Source organism: Abramis brama (genome assembly GCF_963993115.1).
Source record: "Abramis brama genome assembly, chromosome: 5".
NCBI lineage: Eukaryota > Metazoa > Chordata > Actinopteri > Cypriniformes > Leuciscidae > Abramis > Abramis brama.
This window is the reverse complement of record NC_139967.1, coordinates 13,534,034-13,556,398: the sequence shown is the minus strand read 5'-3', so window position 1 is coordinate 13,556,398 and position 22,365 is coordinate 13,534,034. Positions and strand designations below refer to the sequence as shown.

Genomic DNA, 22,365 nt, shown 5'->3' with positions numbered 1-22,365 from the left:
ATCAAACTACAAAAATGGCCGAACGGGGTGGAGTTGAATCGAGTGTCACCTCTGCAACCTAGAGAGGGGGCGGGGTATGAAGTGTCTCAATTGTATTTAAAGAGACCGCACCAAAACGAGTTGCTCTCAGACGCACATCAGAAAAGGGGTAGAAAAGGGGCCTGTGGAGCTATAATAATGAGGAATTCAGACCCAAGCATTGCAGTTCCGCTTTATATAGACTACAAATGTATGATTTATATGTAAAAAGGAACAATTTAAAAGCATGATATGTCTCCTTTAAGAAATGCATAGAAGTTTTTTTTTTTTTTTTTACAATGACAGTAGGAAAGAAAATTATTTAAATAATTATTATTGGAGCTAATTTCTTATTTGTTTCTTAAATATTGGGGGGGGGGGGGGTCTGTATTTATGTATAAAAAATATTGTAATAAAAATACTGTATTTAAAGTAAAATGTATATTTTCTGTTACCTTTTTGGAACTTTGTCTGTTTGTTTGTGGCAGCACAGTCTGATCTTCATGAGTCACAGTCTGATCTTCATGAGTCACAGCTGAGTCACAGTAAAATCACAATTAAAAATTTAATGTAATAGAGTAATCAGAAAAAAATGTGATTGGATGGTTTATTCATTTTAGTTTTTTTAGTTTTTCTCAGCACATTGGTCTTAAAAATAAACTCGAACAATAGGTCTCATTTCTCAGTTCAGTGACAAACCAACACTTACTGTAGCAATCCTCTAGATTTCAGTTCATTCTGACAGGAGATTAGAGCTTATGTACAGTAGAATGAGGTTATATGAAACACTCACCTTTTCTTACTGTTATCTCGTCTGTTCTGTCTTCACTGGTAATCTGACACAGGTAATCACCAGCATCTAATTTATTTAGTTGTAAAGACACATTTCCTTTCTCCAGCTCCTCCTTGGGTAGTCTCGCTCCCTCATAGCCCACCCCCTCTATCAACCGTTTATTCTTATAGAAACAAACGCAGTCTGTCTCCTTAAACCACCTGATCTCCATGTCAACAGCACTGATTTCAGGAGACAGCTTACACAGAATGGTGCCATCTGATTGAGCTGCCTCAGACAAAACTATCTTGAACTCATCTGTGTTGAGAAAAAAAGAGAAAAATGTGGACTTACATAAATTAATATTTATATTATATTAATTGTATTTTTTATTTTAAAGGAAAATAAAATAAAATAAATTTTAACAGAACTTACTGTTGCTATCAATTTCCATTTTTTCTCCTAAACAGGAACATGACACACAAAGTGACACAGAATGAGCTTCAAGCTTTAAGTGCCATGAAGGGTAATGAGAAAGGGTGCAAAGCCCTGATTTCTGACATGAGCATATTGATTTGGCATTTCAGTTTCAATTTCAGTATGCTTTATTATGAATAGAATTCTAATTCTAAAAGGCACCTCTTACTGTTACACAGACTGAACAATCAAAATAGTACCATTTCACACTGTGATTTTTTTTAAAGTCAAACAATGTGAACTTGCCACAGATACACTGACATACTCTAATTTTTCAAAGGACAGACACTAAGTTTTTTTTGTTTTTGTTTTTTTTGCAGAATTGTAAGTTATTTTCAGTCAGACCTCATCTGACCCATAACAAATGAATAAAAACAAATACATGCAATTGCACATGGAATTGTTAAAAACTACTTTTAAGTGGTTTATCTCTGATGATTGACAATTAATATACAGTGTTAAAGGACTTGATGATGATAAATTATTTTTGTTTGATATTGAAAGCTGTTTGGGGGGTTATTTTATGTGGACAATACAGTCGATTTCAAATATCAACAGTCGACTGACTGCACCTTTAAACCACATGCAGACACTGCATTGCAGAGACCCGCTTGTTGACTGTAGAGTTGTTGACGACTGGCGACGCCCTCGTAATAATTCAGTCCGATTCGTGAACAAATCCTTCAGACAGGTTTTGTGAATCGGTCAAACGCTTCATCTAAACTGCCCTACAAAGGCAAAAGACCTTAAGTCGCTAGAGTGTGGAACTGAGAAAAATGACTTTAAAGATTTTTAGTTGTCCCGTCAAATTAATTATAGGTAGGACACTGGAAATCTGGCAAATAGATGTTTTAGTAATGGAAATTATATACATAAAAAAATCTTGAGCTCAAACTTGACTTTTGACCACTATTTTAAAGTTACTGTACTCTGCCTTTGTATTGTCAGCAAAAAGTGAGAAGTCATGCCAAGGCAAAAGGCAGTAACTTCCACATTATCAATATTTGGTTGCTGATCACCATTAACAAAATCATTATAGTAACACCTGTATAAAATCTAGTGATCATGGCATTTATTTTGTATGATTTACAATTATTTAGCCATCTACTTATTGCTATCATGGGCTTTGGTTGCATTCTGATGGCATTATTAATACATTTGACATGACAAAATACCTCCATATTAGTCCAGCATTGGCTCGACCGTGTTTAGGGCGGGGCTGAAGGCGCCGGCGAAGTTTTGGCACTCTGCCAGCTAGATGCATGTGTGTTTCAACCAGGTCCTGTACCCGAACTGAGTGGGGCGGGGCTTTAATTCTTGGTTGTATTCATCTGATACGGCAATGTGTAACGTTTTTCTGTCAACTCTGCATAATCCTTCGCGATCGATATCGCACGTTTGTCGACGGCGGGTTCAGACCATACGTTCTGACCGCAACTGTGCAGGACAAAGCTCTGAGGACATCAGAAGTTAGAGGGACTGATAAGCGTACAATCTGGTAGGTAGCATTATCTGATAGAACACCGGTGTTACAATATATTCGGTTCCTGAAATATTTGGTTCCAGTGGGTGGAGCTACCATGAATATTCACGAGACCATAGCGTGGGCGGGACGACAAATACAAGCGAGTGGAACGGAAATTATTATCGTGAGCGCCTGCTCATTTTGTTTTATGGATTATTTATTTAAAACAGGTAATTAATTTGAACGAAGTTAATCTTAAACTACTCCTATATATATTATAAATAATTCATCGTTTTGTAGCATGCGTTTCAGTACTCTGAGTTTACCTGAACTGAACTAATCCTGTAGGAAGCGTTGCAAGACCTACAATAAAGGCATATTTCTCCAAATTTTCCCAGATTAGTTGTTGCTGACATTATAGAACTGTTGGGGATTTTTAAAGGTGTGTGATTGATGTTTAAATAAATATTTACAAATATATTCTTGTGTTTTTATTCTGTCTTCCAAAGTTGTCTGCATATTATTAAAATAGCCTTTAAATTATAGGCGACATAAGAACTTGGAGTTGCATGCTGTATGCTTTGGATGTTGCTTTATACTGACTTAACTGAAAATCTTTTTGATACACAACCTTTACTTTATCAAAGGTTGTCATAAATGTTAAGTTTCTGATGCATTAACAGTTGTTTTCTCTAGCAATGCTTTAGAACAGTTGTCAAATTAATTGATAATAATGACTAACCATTAATCATAAAAATTAGGCCTACATCTTATCAGTTTAGTAATGTTATCATTCTTATGTAATCTTTTTGTAAACATGTGAACAGAAAATCACACTGGTGTAGAAGGCATGGGTATACCAAAATGTATATTTATAAATACATATTTAAATAATATAGTAAATATTTTATTAGTCCTGCTGTATTAATTTTGTCCTTGATCCCATTTTTTCTCTTATCTAACATTCTTGTTTTTACAGCTGAATATGAATAAAATATGTAATTTTAAGACACTGTATCTTCTTATAAAAATAATTCCGAATTAATGAATGAATGCTTTAAAAAAAAACAGATGTTTTTGTTAATCAAATTTAAACAGTCTAGATCATATTTAGGATAGGTATAACTTTATGCATATAGTTTTATATTATGAAAATTATATGTATTATATTCTTTAAATGAGAATACTTTTTAATTATATGTCCATATCCCACCACACCTGAGAAACTTCTTTTCTGACCTCTATGTCTGTGCAATTTACTATTGTACACATTTTTGGCCAATAAATAATTGGTTCAGTACATATAGTTTGTGAAGCATTCAACATCCAATTAGATATGGTGATGTTTTAAAAGAATAACGAGTCTCAACACTGTAAAAAAAAAATCAAAGTCAAAAATTTCTAGTGACTGGTCACATCTAAATTTTTCAATTAGTCTGATGTATTATTTCTCATTGAGCCAATGTTAACAGACTATTGCAACAAGAATTGCACTTGGGCCAAATTAAAAATTTAGATGTGACCAGTCACTAGAAAATTTTGACTTGGAGAGGATAGATTTTTTTTACAGTGAACCACAATTCATATAAATAAACCTACCCATCTTTGTTGAATTTGTCACTTGGGCTGTCAATATAGATAAGGAAATGTTTAAAACCTTGTATGAATTGAAAAAATCTGGAAAGGTTCCTCATGGTGTTTCTAAAATAAATGAAAGATATGTCCTTCTTAGAAGGGCACAGAACTTCACAATGAGAGGTGAGTTATTAAGTAACACTTAGTGATTTCTGTCTCTTCATGATCAAAACATACTACTTTTAAATGAGGTCTTATAATATATTATAGTGAGGTTTTTATTTGCCCTAGATGCAAACACCCTTAATTTTGTACTTCCATGCATGATATCAATGAAAGAAAATTTGAAATTTTGAAAATAGAAAAAACTAAATTAAATGAATCAATTTGCTAGAGTTTTGTCTCTGTTTTATTACAATTAAGTGCACTTACCTATGGAATGGTACATTCAAAACTACAAATAGCGCAAACTGAGTAAAAAATTACTTTAGTTGGACCTTGCTATGTATACATCAATACAATTGAAATAATTATCACTTAATTTGACCACTGTTCTAAAGCATTGCTAGAGAAAACAACTGTTAAAGCAACTGAAACTTAACATTTATGATAACCTTTGACAGTTGTGTATCAAAAAGATTTTCAGTTGAGTGTAAAGCAACATTCAAAGCATGCAACAACATGCAACTCCAATTAGCCTATGTTGTCTTGAGCTATCATCCTATAAAAGCTATTTCAATAATATCCTACAGACAACTTTGAGACAGAATCAAAACACAATAATATATTTGTAAATATTTATTTAAACATGCAATAATAGACATTTAAAAAGCTTTATCTCAGAAAACGCGATCTGAGGCGCTCACGCTAATAATTTCTGTTCCACTCGCTTGTATATGCCCCGCCCATGCACACTATGGTCTCGTGAATATTCATGGTAGCTCCACCCATTGGAACCAAATATTTCAGAAACCGAATATATTGTAACACCGGCACAGTAACTTCATATTGACGCGCGGCTAAACAAAGGCAGAGAACCGTAACTCCATTTCGAGCATTACAAAACAAAGCCAAAGAGCGGTAACTGATGTTACGGTGTTCTGCCTTTGTTTCTTATGGGCTTTTGGAAGTTACTGTTAAGACAATTCATTATTTTCTCGAAAAAACAACGGAATTGATTCAAGATACTTATCCACATGATAAAGGAGGTCTTGAATGTGCCAAAAATATAAATAACTCATTTTCGACCAAAAACGAAGTTACGGTCTTTTGCCTTTGCACGGCAGTAAACGACTTGACATTGCTAATCGAAAATCGAAAGTAACGTTAGACCAATTGTTTGCTGCCCATATTGCCATATATGGCCTAGGCATTGCAGCTACATGAGACTGTTGATAGATAGAGCTATGAAGGACTATTTGTGCATAAAGAGGACGGTCTTCCCTAACTGACCAAACCTTCAGTGGCTGATGCTGCCATGAAACTGTGCCAGATGTAGTGTATTTTAAAATCGTCACAACAGTTGATGAAACGAAAATAAAAATAAATTACAATAAATGTTACCTTGTAGATTTCGGTTTTTAATTGACATGTTGTGTATGGTTAGCATGTATGTTAGCATTCTTACCCATCTTCAAATCTGCCTCAGCTGAAGTGCAGCGCTGAACTGATTCTGAGCGGAACAACCCTATGGGAACAAGCCGTCACACTGGTCTGATCGCAGAGGAAAAAAACTTTCACTTTCACTTTCTTGTAACTGCTAAACACCTCCCACGCACTATTTCAATTGCAAACTGACACGTAGCTTTTGCTTTTTTATCCTGATAAAAAGGTCTTCAGATAGTCAGACTCCAGCATCTGCATTTTTTAAAATGAATTATTAAGACTAAATAAATTGGGCATAGAGAGAGAAATATTTAATATGAATAATAAAGCATCGGCCTAGATGTTGCCATCTGTTACATATGGAATGAATGACACTAAAAACAAGTTAACTTGGTCAAAGGGAATTACCCTCCAATTTTGCACATTTGGTTTCATCCTACCTGACCCTGCAAGGAGGATAAAAACAGACTCGTGCATTGATGAATAAAAGTATTGATTTATTTCTTTCCCCTTAGATTTTAGATTTTTTTTTTTTTTTTTTTTATAAAAATAAAATTCTTACTGACCCCAAACTTTTGAACGGTATAGTGTTTAATGTTACAAAAGCTTTAGATTTCAGATAAATGCTGTTCTTTTGAACTTTCTATTCATCATAGCATCATGAAATAAAAAATGTAAATAACTGTTTTCAACATTGATAATAATCATAAATGTTTATTTGGCATCAAATCATCATATTATAATGATTTCTGAAGGATCATGCGACACTGAAGACTGGAGTAATGATGCTGAAAATTCAGCTTTGATCACAGGAATAAATTACAGTTTACTGTATATTCACATAGAAAAACAGCTGTTTTAAATTGGAATAATATTTCACAATATTACTGTGCTACCATTTAAAAATGCTTAGTTATTAATTTTCATCGGGTTCACCCTAAAATGCTTGGCAACTAATATTATTATTATTTCAGGGTTCAGTCCATTTTCAAATTGTAGTTTTTGCTGCTTTTTGCATAGCCAACTTCTGGGTCAACTAGTAAACAGTTAATAAGTAAACTAAACAGCAGCTACCCCATTTACACAACCAGTGACTTGCAGGAATGCCCTGAACTCAGGAATGTCATCTGACCCTGTTATATGTACAAAAGTACAAAAAAACGAGACGCACCACTGTCATTTATATAGATCAGTGGGAAACACACACACACATTTATGTTTATACACCACATTTACTGAGATTTTATAGGAAAGGCACAGTAGCAGATAAAATATGAAAACAACCCACAAATGAAATACACATACCATCAAAATAAACACAACCAGAAACATTGCAATTATTGCCATTATTTTAAAAAGCACTACCCCAAATGCATGTCCTTAAAATAGAGCTGCCACTGTAGTATTTAAAAAAAATCTGCCTCAAACACAGCTGTTATTTCTCCAGATGTGTGCTTTTAGTTTCCTGTTCCTCTGGTTGACATTTACTGGCTTCCAGCTCTTTCGATTAGTTCTCTGGGCGTCTCATTTTTTCAATCATCATTTTGTGCATGTTCTCCAGTTGTGTGTGTTTCCCCTGAAGCTGATTCTGTTTATTTTCAACCTCTCTGACTGTTTGCATCAGTTTGGCGTTAATGTCCTTAAGACGTCTGTCTTTGTCTTGAAGTTCTTCATCAAGTCTGTCTTTCTCTTTCTCCAGATCTTTAATCTTTCCATCTCTTTCTTCTAGAAGAGATTTTGTTTCTTCAAGACATTTGGATTTTTCATTAAACTCTGAGAGAAGCAAAAACACAATCCCATATGTTAGATCAGAAAGGTTTTGTCCTTAAACACCCATATTAATATGTTCTTGATAAAATTTTAAAATGTAAAATATCGATCAAATTTCGAAATCCTCAGATGTTCTTTCTTCTCCAGCATTTCTTGCTGTCTCATTTGCTCCTGTCTCAGTGTCTGTAGTTGCTGTTTACTGGTTTCCATCTCTTTGATTGTGCTCTCCAGCAGTTTCTCTTTCTCGCTTATTTGTTTGCTCATATCCTCCAGTTGTGTGTCTTTCTCCTCAAGCTGATTCTGTTTCTCTTCAATGTATTTGGTTATTTGTAGCAGTTGTTTTTCTATTTGTTGCATCTGTGATTCTTTCATATCAAGGTCTTTTTTATTTTCTTGGAGACCAGATTTTTCTCTGATTGTTTCTAATTGTCGTAAGACTCTTTCCAAGTCAGTCTTGGATGCTTTTAACTGTAGTTCAGTTTGTTCCAGTTTTTTCCCTTGATTTTTGAAAAGCCTGAATATCGTTTGGTGAAGTACCTTCACATAATTCACTTCAAGCTCTGAAAAAGGAAATCACATAATGATGTCTACATTTATCTACCAGATGGTATTTAATATCTCCCTGATACATAACTTATTAAATGTATGTGACTGGTTCAGGCAATGTAAAAAAAAGAAAAACAGTGTTGTGAACACCTTGTAGTGAGAAGGGTGCCTGTTTATCTGTTTATTTTTTACCATGCTTTCTCCAGTTATGTGGTTATCCAGTGAGGTAAGCATGTTGTTTGTTTTCCTTTTCTCTCATATGTGTAGTAAAGATGTGTCACATGCCTGTCCTGTCTCGTGTAGCACATGTGGTGTTTGTGTTCCTGTCTCTGTTTTGACCCCACCCTTGTTCTCATTATTGGTTTCATTTGTCCCACCTGTTCCTTCATTATCCTGCCTGATTTGTTCCCTTTTATAAGCTCCTTTGTGTTTGCAGTCTTTGTCGGATTGTTGTCTGGTTTACGTCTCCCGCTTCATGTGTAACCCTGGTATGTGTTGGTTCTAAAGTTGTTGTTTTGTTGAGTTCTTGTTTTCCCCCTTGTGGGTTTTTGGTTTCGATTTCTGTTTCAGTTTGTTAATAAATTATTTTTCTGCAATTGAGTCCTTCCCTTAGTTTTCATGACAGAACGATCCGACCATGTCTAGGATTCAGCAGAAAGAGTCACGTCACCCACCAGACCCTCCTGTCTCGTGCCCCCACTACCAACGCATTGTACGTTTCCAGTCATTAAGTGCCCTCCGCCAACAAGGAACTGACCTGAGGAAGTTCGCTAGGGAATTCCTTAGAGCGGCGGAGGGTTTAAGACTTAATGACGGGCCTCTTAAGGACCTTTTTTTTTACGCTCTTAATGAGCCAATGGATTGGGTTCTCAGGAGGGCGTATGATGAGTGTACCTTTGAGGCTATGGTGGAGGGTCTCGCTCGCTTTCAGGAGCGGGAGGCCAGGAAGGTGGCCCCTGTTCCGGTGGTCCCGAGTCCAGTGATCCCAGTTCCGGTGGTCCCGAGTCCGGTGGTCCCAGTTCCGGTGGTCCTGAAACGGAGGAGGAGAAGGAAGACTTCCTCCATGCCAGTTCCGGTGGTCCCAGTTCCGGTGGACCCGTTTCTGGTGGTCCCAGTTCTGGTGGTCCCGAGTCCGGTGGTCCGGTGTTTGTTTCATGAATCATGGACAGAATTGTTTTTTCGTGTCTCACACAATAACGCCACATTTTAAGATGTTGCATAGTGTCTAAAGACTTATTAAAGACTTTTCCATTAGTTCACATTTTAATTACAGAACACTGTGTGCGTGCGCGTGTGTGTGTAAGTGTAAGTGTAAACAGACCCAGGGCTTGTTGCTTTACTTTTTCTGTCGAAATATCTCCAGTCTCAGTTGAAGAATGTTCAGAGGACCTGAAGCTCTCACAAGTTTTGTGTCAAAAAAAACAACTTTGAGTTTTGTTTCTATAATTCTGTATGTGATTTTGTTGTAAATGTTCAGAGTAGTCTTCGCCTTTCCTGCTGTTGACTGTGAACCCTGTGTAAGGCCCGCTATATTGGTCCAACGCCGGTTCGCCAATACACGGGGAAGGTTATCACGTGTTCTGTCCTCACTCATGCAAAGTATTGGTTGGTTAAATTTACAATACATTTAGTTATGTATTCTCTCGTTATTTCATCTGACTCCATAAATGAAAAGGTTTTAATGATATCTGTGGATCATTAATCATGAGTGAATGTTTGACTATTCCTTTTAACTCTTCAATGAAAATAATATCAAAGTCAGTTAGAATAATCAAATGTAACAATTTATTATGTCAGGTAAATGTATCATGCCAATTTCATAATCAATTCAAAGATAATCGATACAAAACATCAAATGCTCTGGAATAGAGAGAAGATGCAAACCCAACTTTAAGAAATACGTGAGGCTAAGAGATCTCTCTCTCAGCCTCACGGGCCAATCTGAAGTACAGAAAAGAGCCCCGAACTCCCTGCTGAATTTCATTAAAGGTGGGGTATGTGATTTGCAAAACGGCCGGCAGATTTTGAAAATACACAACTCAAATGGTCCTACCTTCTTTCCTTTGACTCCACCCATTCAAAGAACATGGACATGGATGGGGGGAGGGGGGGATGGTATGACCGTTTGATTGACGCACTTACTGTCCAATAATTCTAGGTGGTCTTGGAAATGATTGGCTGGAGTTTTTTTTAGAGTCCTGCCCATTCCACAGATGATTAAATTGCTTAATTTTTATTTCAGTGCTTCTAACTCAGTGGCTGTAAGTGGGTTAGGAATAGGATTTTAAGTGATTTTGAAAAAATGGCCAAAAAAGAGAATTACATACCCCACCTTTAAATAGCCAGACCTCTTTCACATGGAAACATGTGCATACAAAAGAAATCTGCATTCAGAGGTTGCACCTCTGGGTCTAGGGAGACCATTTGTCTAGAGGCCAACCCCTCCTTGTATGCTAGTTATCCATAAACCTTCAAAAACCTTATTACCTTTTGTTTTACTTATTTGGAAATAGGACATTTGTACCAGTCGCACTGTGACATTTTAAATGATACCAAACATGAAAATACTCTGTGATAATCATTCACATTAAACTATACATTTTCTTGAGTGACTTCAGGTGATCATCTGAGTATGAGAGAGAGGGGGTGAGGGGAGAGGGAAAGAGATGTAGATTCGGATGACTCGGAGGTGAGACTTTCGTCTTGATGGTGCATGAGAGATCTCCAGAGAGGTCCTTTTGTCCTCTCAGGGTCTGGTCACCCCCCGAAACAGACTGTCTGGAATTTCCTAATTTATCAATTCTTACACCTGTCACACCAGTTAAGCATTCAAATCTCTTTCACTTTTACTGAAAGTACACTTACTTTCACTTGCACTCCCAGAATATAAAACAGCAATTTGCTTCTGCTGTTTATATCCTCACATTCATTATAGGAGATTTTTTATTTATCTGTGGTTATTTGGATGTCCTTCATCAGAATGAAAGTGGTTTCGTTAGCCAACTCAAAATGAATTTGGATGCCTGGTTTGATATGTTTCTTAATCTTCAGTGTGCTTGCCTTGTTGGATAGTTTATGTTTCAGAAACTGTTTTGTGGATTGAACTTGAAAAACTTCAAAGTTTACCTAATTCTTTGTATGACTTCTATACATCCAACATCCATGTTCTATCTCTCCACTCTGTCCAACCCCCAAAATAAGGTATTCGTCAATTGATTAGGCCCATGAGATGTGTCATAACCTAAAAATGTGAACATTGCCAAAAATGCATCAAAGCACATTCCTGTCTTTGCTTTTGAACCACCAGGAACAAAGTAAAAGGTAAAAACTACAGATGTAGTGAACTTCATCGATCTCAAATTATGTTTAAATCTAGACCTGTCAAACACACTTCTCATCCTTTTCCTGCATGGCTATCATGTGTTCCAATGATTTCAGAGTGGTTTTTAGAGTGTCACTAACTCTTCGACCCTTTTTGCAAAAAGATGTAAAACTGTTGCAATTCAGGCAGGATGAATCTTATTTTATTTATATTCAGAGTAATTGTGTAAATAAAATGTTTGTTATTATTGTGTCATGTTATTATTGTGTCATTTAGTCCAGGATTTCCTGACTTCACAGTTGTAAATACAGTGGATGGACATCAGGTTGATTATTATGACAGTAACATTATTATGATAAGCCGCAGTGGATGCTGGAGGCTTTATCTAGATAGTAGCCTACTGAGAAGAGCATATTATTTATCGTATTCAATAATAATTTACATGGCATCTGCTGTCACAACTACCCATAGCCTACATATTTGGCACACCGCCTGTTTTATTTAGCTGACCAACTCTTGAAATATGTGTACCAAAACTGTGCAACACACTGCAGAGAGAATGTATTTACATTGTAGTAAAGTTCATAGCAGCAGTCTGTTGTTTTGAGCAATACACTGAGTTTATTTCATTAACACTGAGTATTAACATTAATGTCACACAGAACAATGTTTTATTTTTTTCTGCCAGCTAAACTTCTAAAGCAAAGTCACAGATCATTGGGCGACTCGCAGCATATAGGTGCACAGAGTAGTGGTTCATTTGTGAATGAAGAAAATGTGGGGGGGGATTGCATTTATGAAGCAATGATGTGCGCTGTGGTTAAACCAAATAAAACACAAATAAACACACTGGTGGTTTTGCAATACCAATCCATATGTGATCATTCACAAAGAATTAGTTTAACTTCATGCTTCCCCATACCACTAGATGGCAGTACAGACCAGGTATGTTCACATAGAGACCAGGTATGAGTCTGATCAGCAGAACAGCAGACATTAATTGTGCTATTAAATACCCCAAAATAACCAAAAACCAACATATAAACACCCCCAAGTGCTAGAGTGGTGCATTTAGAGAGAAATAAGCTGTTATGGGTTTATTTGTGTAGAGCCTCCTATTTGGCAGATCATTTAAATGCAGCCCATTATAAACAAACTGGAATGCAGAGACCTATATGTGTGCTAAAGAACGCTCAGTTTCCGCTGCTCTAAATGATGATTATAACCGGGCGCATGCATTGTCATCTTCGACAGATGGGGACAAAGAAGAAATCTAGAGAAGTATGTCATATAAATGCAAATGATGCATATTAAATGGTGTGAGTGATTGCAATCACAGTCAAAACTATAATACGAAACATCTTTTCTGGAAGAAATACTTTTAGGTTTAAATTATTCATTTCACTCTTAGCTTATGTGTATTAGAAAATGTAAGATGGACTGAATAATCGTGGTAGTCATTTCCCGCTGACTAGGAGAAAACAGCCTGAGCAGTCATGAGTCATGTCCATTAAAGGTGCTCTAAGCGATGTCCCCCGTTTTTTAGGCCGAAGCACATGTCACATACAGCAAACATCACCTCACTATCCGCTAGCTGCCTGTCCCCTGAACACACTGTAAAAAAACGCGGTCTCTGTAGACAGCCCAGACTCCACAAATGGCAAGAAAAACAAATTGGCCCAGCCTGGACCACGAAACATTACTAACAGTGTTCCAGCCAATAACCGACAAGAATGATTTGGGGGTGGGGGTTGGGGGGTTAGTGCGCATGCACATGAAGGGGAGTGGAGGAGAGAGAAGCATGAAGAGGGAAGTTAGCTAGAGGAGAGATGTCCTAGACAACGAAAACGACTTAAAGGGACTGTGTGTAGGAATTTCTCCCATCTAGTGGTGAAATTTTATTTTGCATTCAAACGAATAATGCTCTACAGCGCCTCACTTTTTCAAATGCGCATTGCATCTACGGTAGCCATTATGTACCAAAAAGCTATGACAGGATGTCTTATAATAGCACTTCGAGTTTTTCTTCGGGAGAACAGGTTTATTATTTAAAACAAACTGAAACTTGAAACAACGAAAAAACCCAGCAAGCAATAGCCGTCATTTCAACGTCTCGGTTAAATATAGACCCGATATAGTCCGGCTATGTGTAACCCACTTTTAGCCCAAATAACATTTAATCTGGATAAATGTATTTTTTTCCAAAATAACTTGTGAGATGTATGATATTCCATCATGTAAGCAAAGTCAACTGTGATTACAAGTTGTTTGGTTTGCTTTATTTTACATGTTATATGTGTAGGCTGTGCGTAGCCACGATTTAGCTCGTATTCAGACCCGGCTATTGTAGCCCACTTTTAGTCAAAACTGATTAATTGTAGTTTTTTGCCAGGCAGTGCATGAAATGGTTGATATTCCATCATGTTCGCATTGCTAATGATATCTACAAGGTTCAATGTGTCATTTCACGACATGGTCGATCTGTAGTCAAAATTTAGCTCCGAATTGGACGGGCTATATGCGGTCCCACCTGGCGAAATCACAGCAATCTGGTCTACGTACAGCTTGGCTATAGCCCTGATTCAGACCAGCGATATAGTATAAGAATATTAGTCTTAAAAATGTTTTCGCTGACACAGCTTAATGTTTGCTGTCACACATAAACATAACATTCACACAATCTACGATATGACTGTCTATCATTTCAAATTAAATCAAATGCAATTGCATTTCTCAACCACTAGATGGCACAATCGAAACACTACTGAGACATGACTACTGGGACTACTGGCATTGCGCGACTAGATCACTTTAGCCAGATCTCGCGATAAACATTTCCGCTATTTTCAATTTTATTTTACACGAGGCAGCTGTAGAGCAACGGGCGAGCGACACTCTGAAAACCTTCAAATTTCTACTTCGATCTTGTAAGTATGCGTGTTATTTTTGTTATGTTCATTGTTTAAATTAGTTAGTTGTTATAATGTGTAGAAACCGTGACATTTTAACATTACCATTGCAGAGTACTATTTTTCTCCAACAAGTTAACGTTTACTGCACGTGTTATTGCAACTGTGTGCCCTTAATCTAAAATGTATCTAAATTCAAGGTGGTAAGCATGAAACTATGAAACTTATCATTACTATTTTTTATTATTATTAAAGATACCAATATATTTTTGTTTTTAGATTAGAGTAAGAAATAATAGTTTTTGATTTAATGCAAATTTTCAAAGTATACTTTACATAAAACTTAACACCCAGCAAGCAATAGCCGTCATTTCAACGTCTCGGTTAAATATAGACCCGATATAGTCCGTCTATGTGTAACCCACTTTTAGCCCAAATAACATTTAATCTGGATAAATATTTTTTTTTCCCAAAATAACTTGTGAGATGTATGATATTCCATCATGTAAGCAAAGTCAACTGTGATTACAAGTTGTTTGGTTTGCTTTATTTTACATGTTATATGTGTAGGCTGTGCGTAGCCACGATTTAGCTCGTATTCAGACCCGGCTATTGTAGCCCACTTTTAGTCAAAACTGATTAATTGTAGTTTTTTGCCAGGCAGTGCATGAAATGGTTGATATTCCATCATGTTCGCATTGGTAATGATATCTACAAGGTTCAATGTGTCATTTCATGACATGGTCGATCTGTAGTCACTATTTAGCTCCGAATTGGACGGGCTATATGCGGTCTGCTTTAACCCACCTGGCGAAATCAAGGCAATCTGGTCTACGTACGGCTCGGCTATAGCCCTGATTCAGACCAGCGATATAGTATAAGAATATTAGTCTTAAAAATGTTTTCGCTCACACAGCTTAATGTTTGCTGTCACACATAAACATAACATTCATACACAATCTACGATATGACTGTCTATTATTTCCAATTAAATAAAATGCAATTGCATTTCTCAACCGCTAGATGGCACAATCGAAACACTACTGAGACATGGGCTGCGTTCGAAACCGCATACTTCCCTACTATTTAGTATGGGAAAAAGAGTAGGCGAGCGAAAAAGTATGTACGAATCCAAAAGAGTAGGCGAGAATTACCTGGGCGACGTACTAATTATCGCGAGATTCGGACTTAAGTGCGTTCGAATATGCCTACTTTCCTACTATATAGTAGGCGAAAACAGTACGTGAAGGAAGCAGTACGTTCGAAACATCGATATTCATAAAAGAGTAGGCGAGAAGTTCCCGGATGGCTTACTGATTCTGGACAGATTTTTGAGTGCTCAACCGATGGATACTCTTCTATCCCAGGAGGCCACGCGAGAGGATACGTCATAAAAAAGAAGAAGAAGGATAGGTCATACTCGAACGTGACGGAAAGGATGACGGACGAGACTGTTTTCAAATGTGAGTTTTACAAATCAAATGATCGCATGTGTTGAACTACTGTACAGTAAACTGTTGAATTGTTGAAGGTGTAAAGACGCTATATATTTGTGATTTTGCTGTAAATCACATTTTATTATGGGATAGGATGAGCAGCTTACATATAGCTAACAGAGAAGCTCCAGTAAGGACACATACGTCTCCAAAGTGGATTTGCATACATTTTAAACCGTATACATCTTAAATACAATTACTAAATGTCTATTTAATATCTGGCAAGAAACTCTTCTATAAGAATTGCAGATTACTACGTCTAATAGACATGAAATAGGCATCTGAGTGATGTGTGCTATTATGTAGAACCAATCTATAAAGTAACTAAACATAAGTTATCTATTTTATTTGTCCATTAGTACTGTTGATAAATTAAGGAACATTTATGTAGGATAAAAAGTTAAAACAACCTCAACATGTAAATGTAGTGTTGAGCTCATAAATCACAGAGGTATGTGAGTCTCATGAAGCTGAATGCTGCCATCAAAGGCTTTGTGACATTACAGAAATGAATAACAACAACTATTTAAATATTAAGTTGTAGTTTATTTAAATTATTGTAATTTCAAACTGAGCTACTACAGCACTTTTCTGATTCTTGATTTCTGTGCATTTGCTGCACAGCTGTTGTGGTGGAGCAGGACCTGCAAGGAAAGATGATGGCGGCATTTGTGGAAAAAAAGCATTTTTGTCTTCTAAAAATAATGACTGCTTTTGTGTTATGTTTGTGCATTTTTGCAGCATCTGAAATGTCAGCAGACTGGTGTGAGTACTGAGGATGAGGAGCCCAGAGCTGAATCCTGGAGATGGTGCCATGGATGAGACCCTCCATCACTCCACCTGCCCTCATGAGACCCTCCATCACTCCACCTGCCCTTATTGCCTCAGATTGTGAAGCACAACACATCACGCAACAACCTCCGGCACGAGGGAACGGCTCACCTCTGGCGGTCAGCTGAGTCATCAGAATAAAGCCGCAGAATGGGAACCGCTGTGTTGAGATGGCAGAAGGATGTGGGGTTCAGCGCCTGTAGTCTACATACATGATTGTAGTTTGAATAAAGCTTTGTTTCATGTGTTGACTTGTATATGCATTTGTTTATTGTGTGATGGTGACTTTGATTCATTCTTTAACTAATTTATTAATATTTCTCATTGTTGTCAGTAAATAAAATACAATTAATTCATGCTTTATTTATTGTTTGAATGAAAATGTAGGTATGTTCGCTATATACACATCTAGAGTGTATTCATGCATAGCTATTTCAAATGACATACATTACATTTTGTTTGTTTTATTGAATTATATCATTTTCAGTAAAAAGTAATATAATTAATTGGTCAGCATTTATCGTTGTTATTATTGTATGTTTTGGGGTGGGATAGCAATGCAATTCGTTCTGGGGTAATATTAATTTTTAATAATGATACTTAAATTTTTCGAGTATAAAATCAACAGTTTTCTCCAATCTTCGCACAGCTGCCCTTTGTGCAGACATTACAAACGCTGAGGAAAACCGTTCTAGGTAGGGCTGTCGAGTTACTGATGTTATGAGGTATATGTGTATATATATCTATCTATCTATAGGCCTATATATATGTATATATATATATATATCATTCATGGGTTTGCAAACATGAGATTTTATACACAGGAAAAAACCTATAAGGTTGAATATCTAAATATATATTTTCTTAAATAATTAATTATATAATACATTTAAAAAATGCATTTTCTGTTATTTATAGGCCTGAGGGATGAAACGAGAGTTAAATTTAACAAGAAAAAGAGGAAAACATAAAGCAGTAAGCCACTTTTGCTTATGGATGAAAATATTTGGATATAAAATAAAGAAATTAACAACATTTAAGAGATGACAATTTTGGGATTTCGTAATAAAAATAAATATCGTTAAGGATAAAACGGTGGGTCACATTAGTAGGGTATAAGAACTTAAATCAACCCTAAATGTACTCACAAAATAAATGGGCAGCAGTTTCTTCAAAAAGTCCACAAAAGGAGCAAGTTTAATCAATATCATGATATTTACAGACAGATTAATTAAACGTGTCGTTCAAATCTTTTAAGTTGTTGCGCTTGTGATAACGCGTCGTAGGTCACATGATAACGTCAACATGGCAGATGTCCGGTTCTCATTCATACTCAACGAGATCTGGCTATAAAGTACCTACTCTTTTAGCGCTCGTTAAGTAAGTACTTATTGAAATTAAGTACCTACTCATTGAGTATGCGGCTTCGAACGCAGCCATGACTACTGGGACTACTGGCATTGCGCGACTAGATCACTTTAGCCAGATCTCGCGATACACATTTCCGCTATTTTCAATTTTATTTTACACGAGGCAACTGTTGGAGAGCAACGGGCGAGCAACACTCTGAAAACCTTCAAATTTCTACTTCGATCTTGTAAGTATACGTGTTATTTTTGTTATGTTCATTGTTTAAAGTTAGTTGTTATAATGTGTAGAAACCGTGACATTTTAACATTACCATTGCAGAGTACTATTTTTCTCCAACAAGTTAACGTTACCTGCACGTGTTATTGCAACTGTGTGCTCTTAATCTAAAATGTATCTAAATTCAAGGTGGTAAGCATGAAACTATGAAACTTATCATTAATATTTTTTATTATTATTAAAGATACCAATATATTTTTGTTTTTAGATTAGAGTAAGAAATAATAGTTTTTGATTTAATGCAAATTTTCAAACTATACTTTACATAAAACTTAACAGCAACATAGTGCAACATGAAAAGAAATTATAAAAACATATTTTTCCTTTCTGATTAATAATAGTGGCAAACAGTAAAGTCTTAAAATAATTAAAATATGCAGCATACATTAAGTTTTCAGTGAATTTGTTTTAGATATATGGTGCATAAAAACTGAATGCTGCTTCTCCATGTTTTGTTTTGTCTTTGGGGATATAAAAGTAGCTGGCTACTGTCCCAGATGACCTGAGAGGTCTGCTCTGGATGGTTCATAATGCATCAGATTATAAATTTACTTTGGCCTTAAAATGTTAATTAATTTAATAACCAGCTATAGTATTTTGATATGAATTATTTGACAGACAGATAGCCAGTGTAAAAACCTCAGAACTGGAGTGATGTAATCCACTTTATTTGATTTAAAGACACTGTTTATTGCAAATTATCCAGCAATCAGTCAACAAAGTACAGCAATTGAATATACAGAACACTTGTCAATGACTACCATTAAATGTCTTGTTACCAACATTCTTCAAAATATATATTTTTTGTGTGTGTTCAACAGAAGAAAGCCATACAGGTTTGGAACCAAGTGAAAGTGAGTAAATGCTTATATGATTTTTTTTTAAGTGAACTACCCCTATTAAGTATAATATATTTTTATGTTCATTAGAGTTATATGAGTAAGTGATAAAGAATGATTTATATGGATAGTTCACTTTGAAATTTTGGTATGTTTTAGCTTACCTCAAGGGCATCCAAGATGTAGGTGTCTTTGTTTCTGCAGTAGTTTCAATTTTGATATTTTTAGGTCAAACTGTTCTTGTCTGTCAGTCAGTCAGTCATATAATGCAGGTCTATATGTTTACTACCTGAAAGAGCACGATTGTTGTCACGATTTGTTATGATTTCTCTTACATTTGAGCGCGCTTTTTGATGTGCCTACATTTGTAATTAAAAAATTTTGGTCAGCAGGAAAAATTGTCTAACGAACAGTTCTGTTTAAAAATCCGTACTGAAATCGAACCGAAAGCCTCGTACAGAATGGTTCAATACGTGTATCGTTACACCCCTAAAATATATGTATGTATGTATATATATATATATATATATATATATATATATATATATATATATATATAATTAGTGCATCACCATTATGCAGGTAAAAACTTTCAATTATTGATATTAATTTATTAATAATATTGATATAAATTATTGTCTATATTGATATAAATTATATAGTCTCAATCTATATTCTGTTAACTCTATATTGGCCACCTCTAGTGTGCATCCTAGCAAAAGTGAATGACTGTAATTAGTTAAAAATGATTGTCAACAATGCTTTTCTTGAGCAATAATATTTTTCTTTTTCTCATTTGGCAGACGCAGTGATGACCAACTTTCCTTCGGCGACTGAATGGGAAATAAAAAATGCAATTTCTGGTCATTTTAAACAAGCGCCAGGGAGAGCAGGGGGTGGTGGTTATGGATATAAAGCTAACAATTATTTGTTCATTTTTATGTTTGAATGTTGTCTAAGTTGTTAATATAATTGTTCTAAATAAATCCTTTATATTCAATTAATTTGGATGGATTTTCATTTATGAGAACCTGTTATATTTGAGTGAAAAGAATCCTTATGCCTCATTTTGTTGTCTATTACATGTATATGTAGTGTAATTGATGACAGGTCTATTCTTGGGCTATGGTTAGACGTCTATTAGATTTTCACTGACAGCCCAAAATCAGCCTTGTTTTAGCCTAGACCCATATTAGACGTATATATGTAGTCGTTTAATAGCTGTCTAATTGATGACTAGTCTATTCTTGGGCTATGATTAGACGTCTATTAGACGTATAAATATAGTCATTCAACAGCTGTCTAATTGTCTATTCTTGGGCTATGGTTAGACGTCTATTAGACGTATATATGTAGTCATCCAATAGCTGTCTATTCTTGGGCTATGTTTAGACGTCTATTAGATTTTCACTGACAGCCCAAAATTAGCCTCGTTTTAGCCTAGACGTCTGGGCTGTGTTTTGACGGCTATTAGACGTCTATTAGACGCAAAATTGCTTGCTGGGCAGCAACATGAAAAGAAATTATAACAAAAAAAAAATCCTTTCCGATTAATAAAAGGTAGTGTCAAACAGTAAAGTCTTTAAACTTGATTTAAAATAATTAAAATATGCAGCATACATTAAGTTTTCAGTGAATTTGTTTCAGATATATGGTGCATAAAAACTGAATGCTGCTTCTCCATGTTTTGTTTTGACTTTGGGGATATAAAAGTAGCTGGCTACTGTCCCAGATGACCTGAGAGGTCTGCTCTGGATGGTTCATAATGTATCAGAAGATTAGAAATTTACTTTGGCCTTAAAATGTTAATTAATTTAATAACCAGCTGTAGTATTTTGATATGAATTCTTTGACAGACAGATAGCCAGTGTAAAAACCTCAGAACTGGAGTGATGTAATCCACTTTATTTGATTTAAAGACACTGTTTATTGCAAATTATCCAGCAATCAGACAACAAAGTACAGCAATTGAATATACAGAACACTTGTCAATGACTACTATTAAATGTCTTGTTACCAACATTCTTCAAAATATATATTTTTTGTGTGTGTTCAACAGAAGAAAGCCATACAGGTTTGGAACCAAGTGAAAGTGAGTAAATGCTTACGTGATTTTTTTTTTGATTTTTTTTTTTAAGTGAACTACCCCTATAAGTATATTTTTATGTTCATTAGAGTTATACGAGTAAGTGATAAAGAATGATTTATATGGATAGTTCACTTTGAAATTTTGGTATGTTTTAGCTTACCTTAAGGGCATCCAAGATGTAGGTGTCTTTGTTTCTGCAGTAGTTTCAATTTTGATATTTTTAGGTCAAACTGTTCTTGTCTGTCAGTCAGTCATATAATGCAGGTCTATATGGTCACTACCTGAAAGAGCACGATTGTTGTCACGATTTGTTATGATTTCTCTTACATTTGAGCGTGCTTTTTGACGTGCCTACATTTGTAATTAAAACATTTTGGTCAGCAGGAAAAATTGTCTAACGAACAGTTCTGTTTAAAAATCCGTACTGAAATCGAACCGAAAGCCTCGTACAGAATGGTTCAATACGTGTATCGTTACACTCCTAAAATATATATATGTATGTATGTATGCATGTATGTATGTATATATATATATATATATATATATATATATATATATATATATATATATATATATATAATTAGTGCATCACCATTATGCAGGCAAAAATTTTCAATTACTGATATTAATTTATTAATAATATTGATATAAATTGTTGTCTATATTGATATAAATTATATAGTCTCAATCTATATTCCGTTAGCTCTATATTGGCCAGCTCTAGTGTGCATCCTAGCAAAAGTGAATGACTGTAATTAGTTAAAAATGATTGTCAACAATGCTTTTCTTGAGCAATAATTTTTTTTTTTTCTTATTTGGCAGACGCAGTGATGACCAACTTTCCTTCGGCGACTGAATGGGAAATAAAAAATGCAATTTCTGGTAATTTTAAACAAGCACCAGGGAGAGCAGGGGGTGGTGGTTATGGATATAAAGCTAACAGTTAATTCTTAAAAATTTTAGTATCTTAAGTTGTTTTACATATTTTCCAATATTTTATTTGT

The 22,365-nt window shown here is 35.4% G+C and overlaps 1 protein-coding gene and 2 long non-coding RNA genes across 13 annotated transcripts in view; 2 read left to right on the top strand and 1 right to left on the bottom strand.

Moving 5' to 3' along the window:
• LOC311082754 (uncharacterized protein) overlaps positions 1 to 22,365 on the bottom strand; it is an 81,841-nt gene that overhangs the window by 22,367 nt on the left and 37,109 nt on the right. For 6 of the 11 annotated variants that reach the window (XM_084113824.1, XM_084113832.1, XM_084113833.1 and 3 more), the window contains exons 7-9: positions 1,226 to 1,252; positions 812 to 1,108; positions 474 to 553 (exon numbers count right to left, since the gene is read on the bottom strand). The exons of 2 other annotated variants lie outside the window; for them this stretch is intronic. In XM_084113824.1, the coding sequence (XP_083969950.1) occupies positions 474 to 553; positions 812 to 1,108; positions 1,226 to 1,252 (404 nt within the window). Of the gene's footprint in view, positions 1 to 473; positions 554 to 811; positions 1,109 to 1,225; positions 1,253 to 5,934; positions 6,060 to 22,365 lie in introns of those variants that run through there. 3 more of the 11 variants (XM_084113825.1, XM_084113827.1, XM_084113826.1) reach the window with 3 other exon arrangements.
• On the top strand, positions 15,511 to 17,034 carry LOC311083925. Its single transcript, XR_014606385.1, has 2 exons — positions 15,511 to 15,922; positions 16,697 to 17,034. It is a non-coding gene; the product is annotated as an uncharacterized lncRNA (long non-coding RNA).
• On the top strand, positions 18,262 to 20,191 carry LOC311083930. The gene is made up of 3 exons (XR_014606386.1): positions 18,262 to 18,383; positions 19,255 to 19,287; positions 20,076 to 20,191. It is a non-coding gene; the product is annotated as an uncharacterized lncRNA (long non-coding RNA).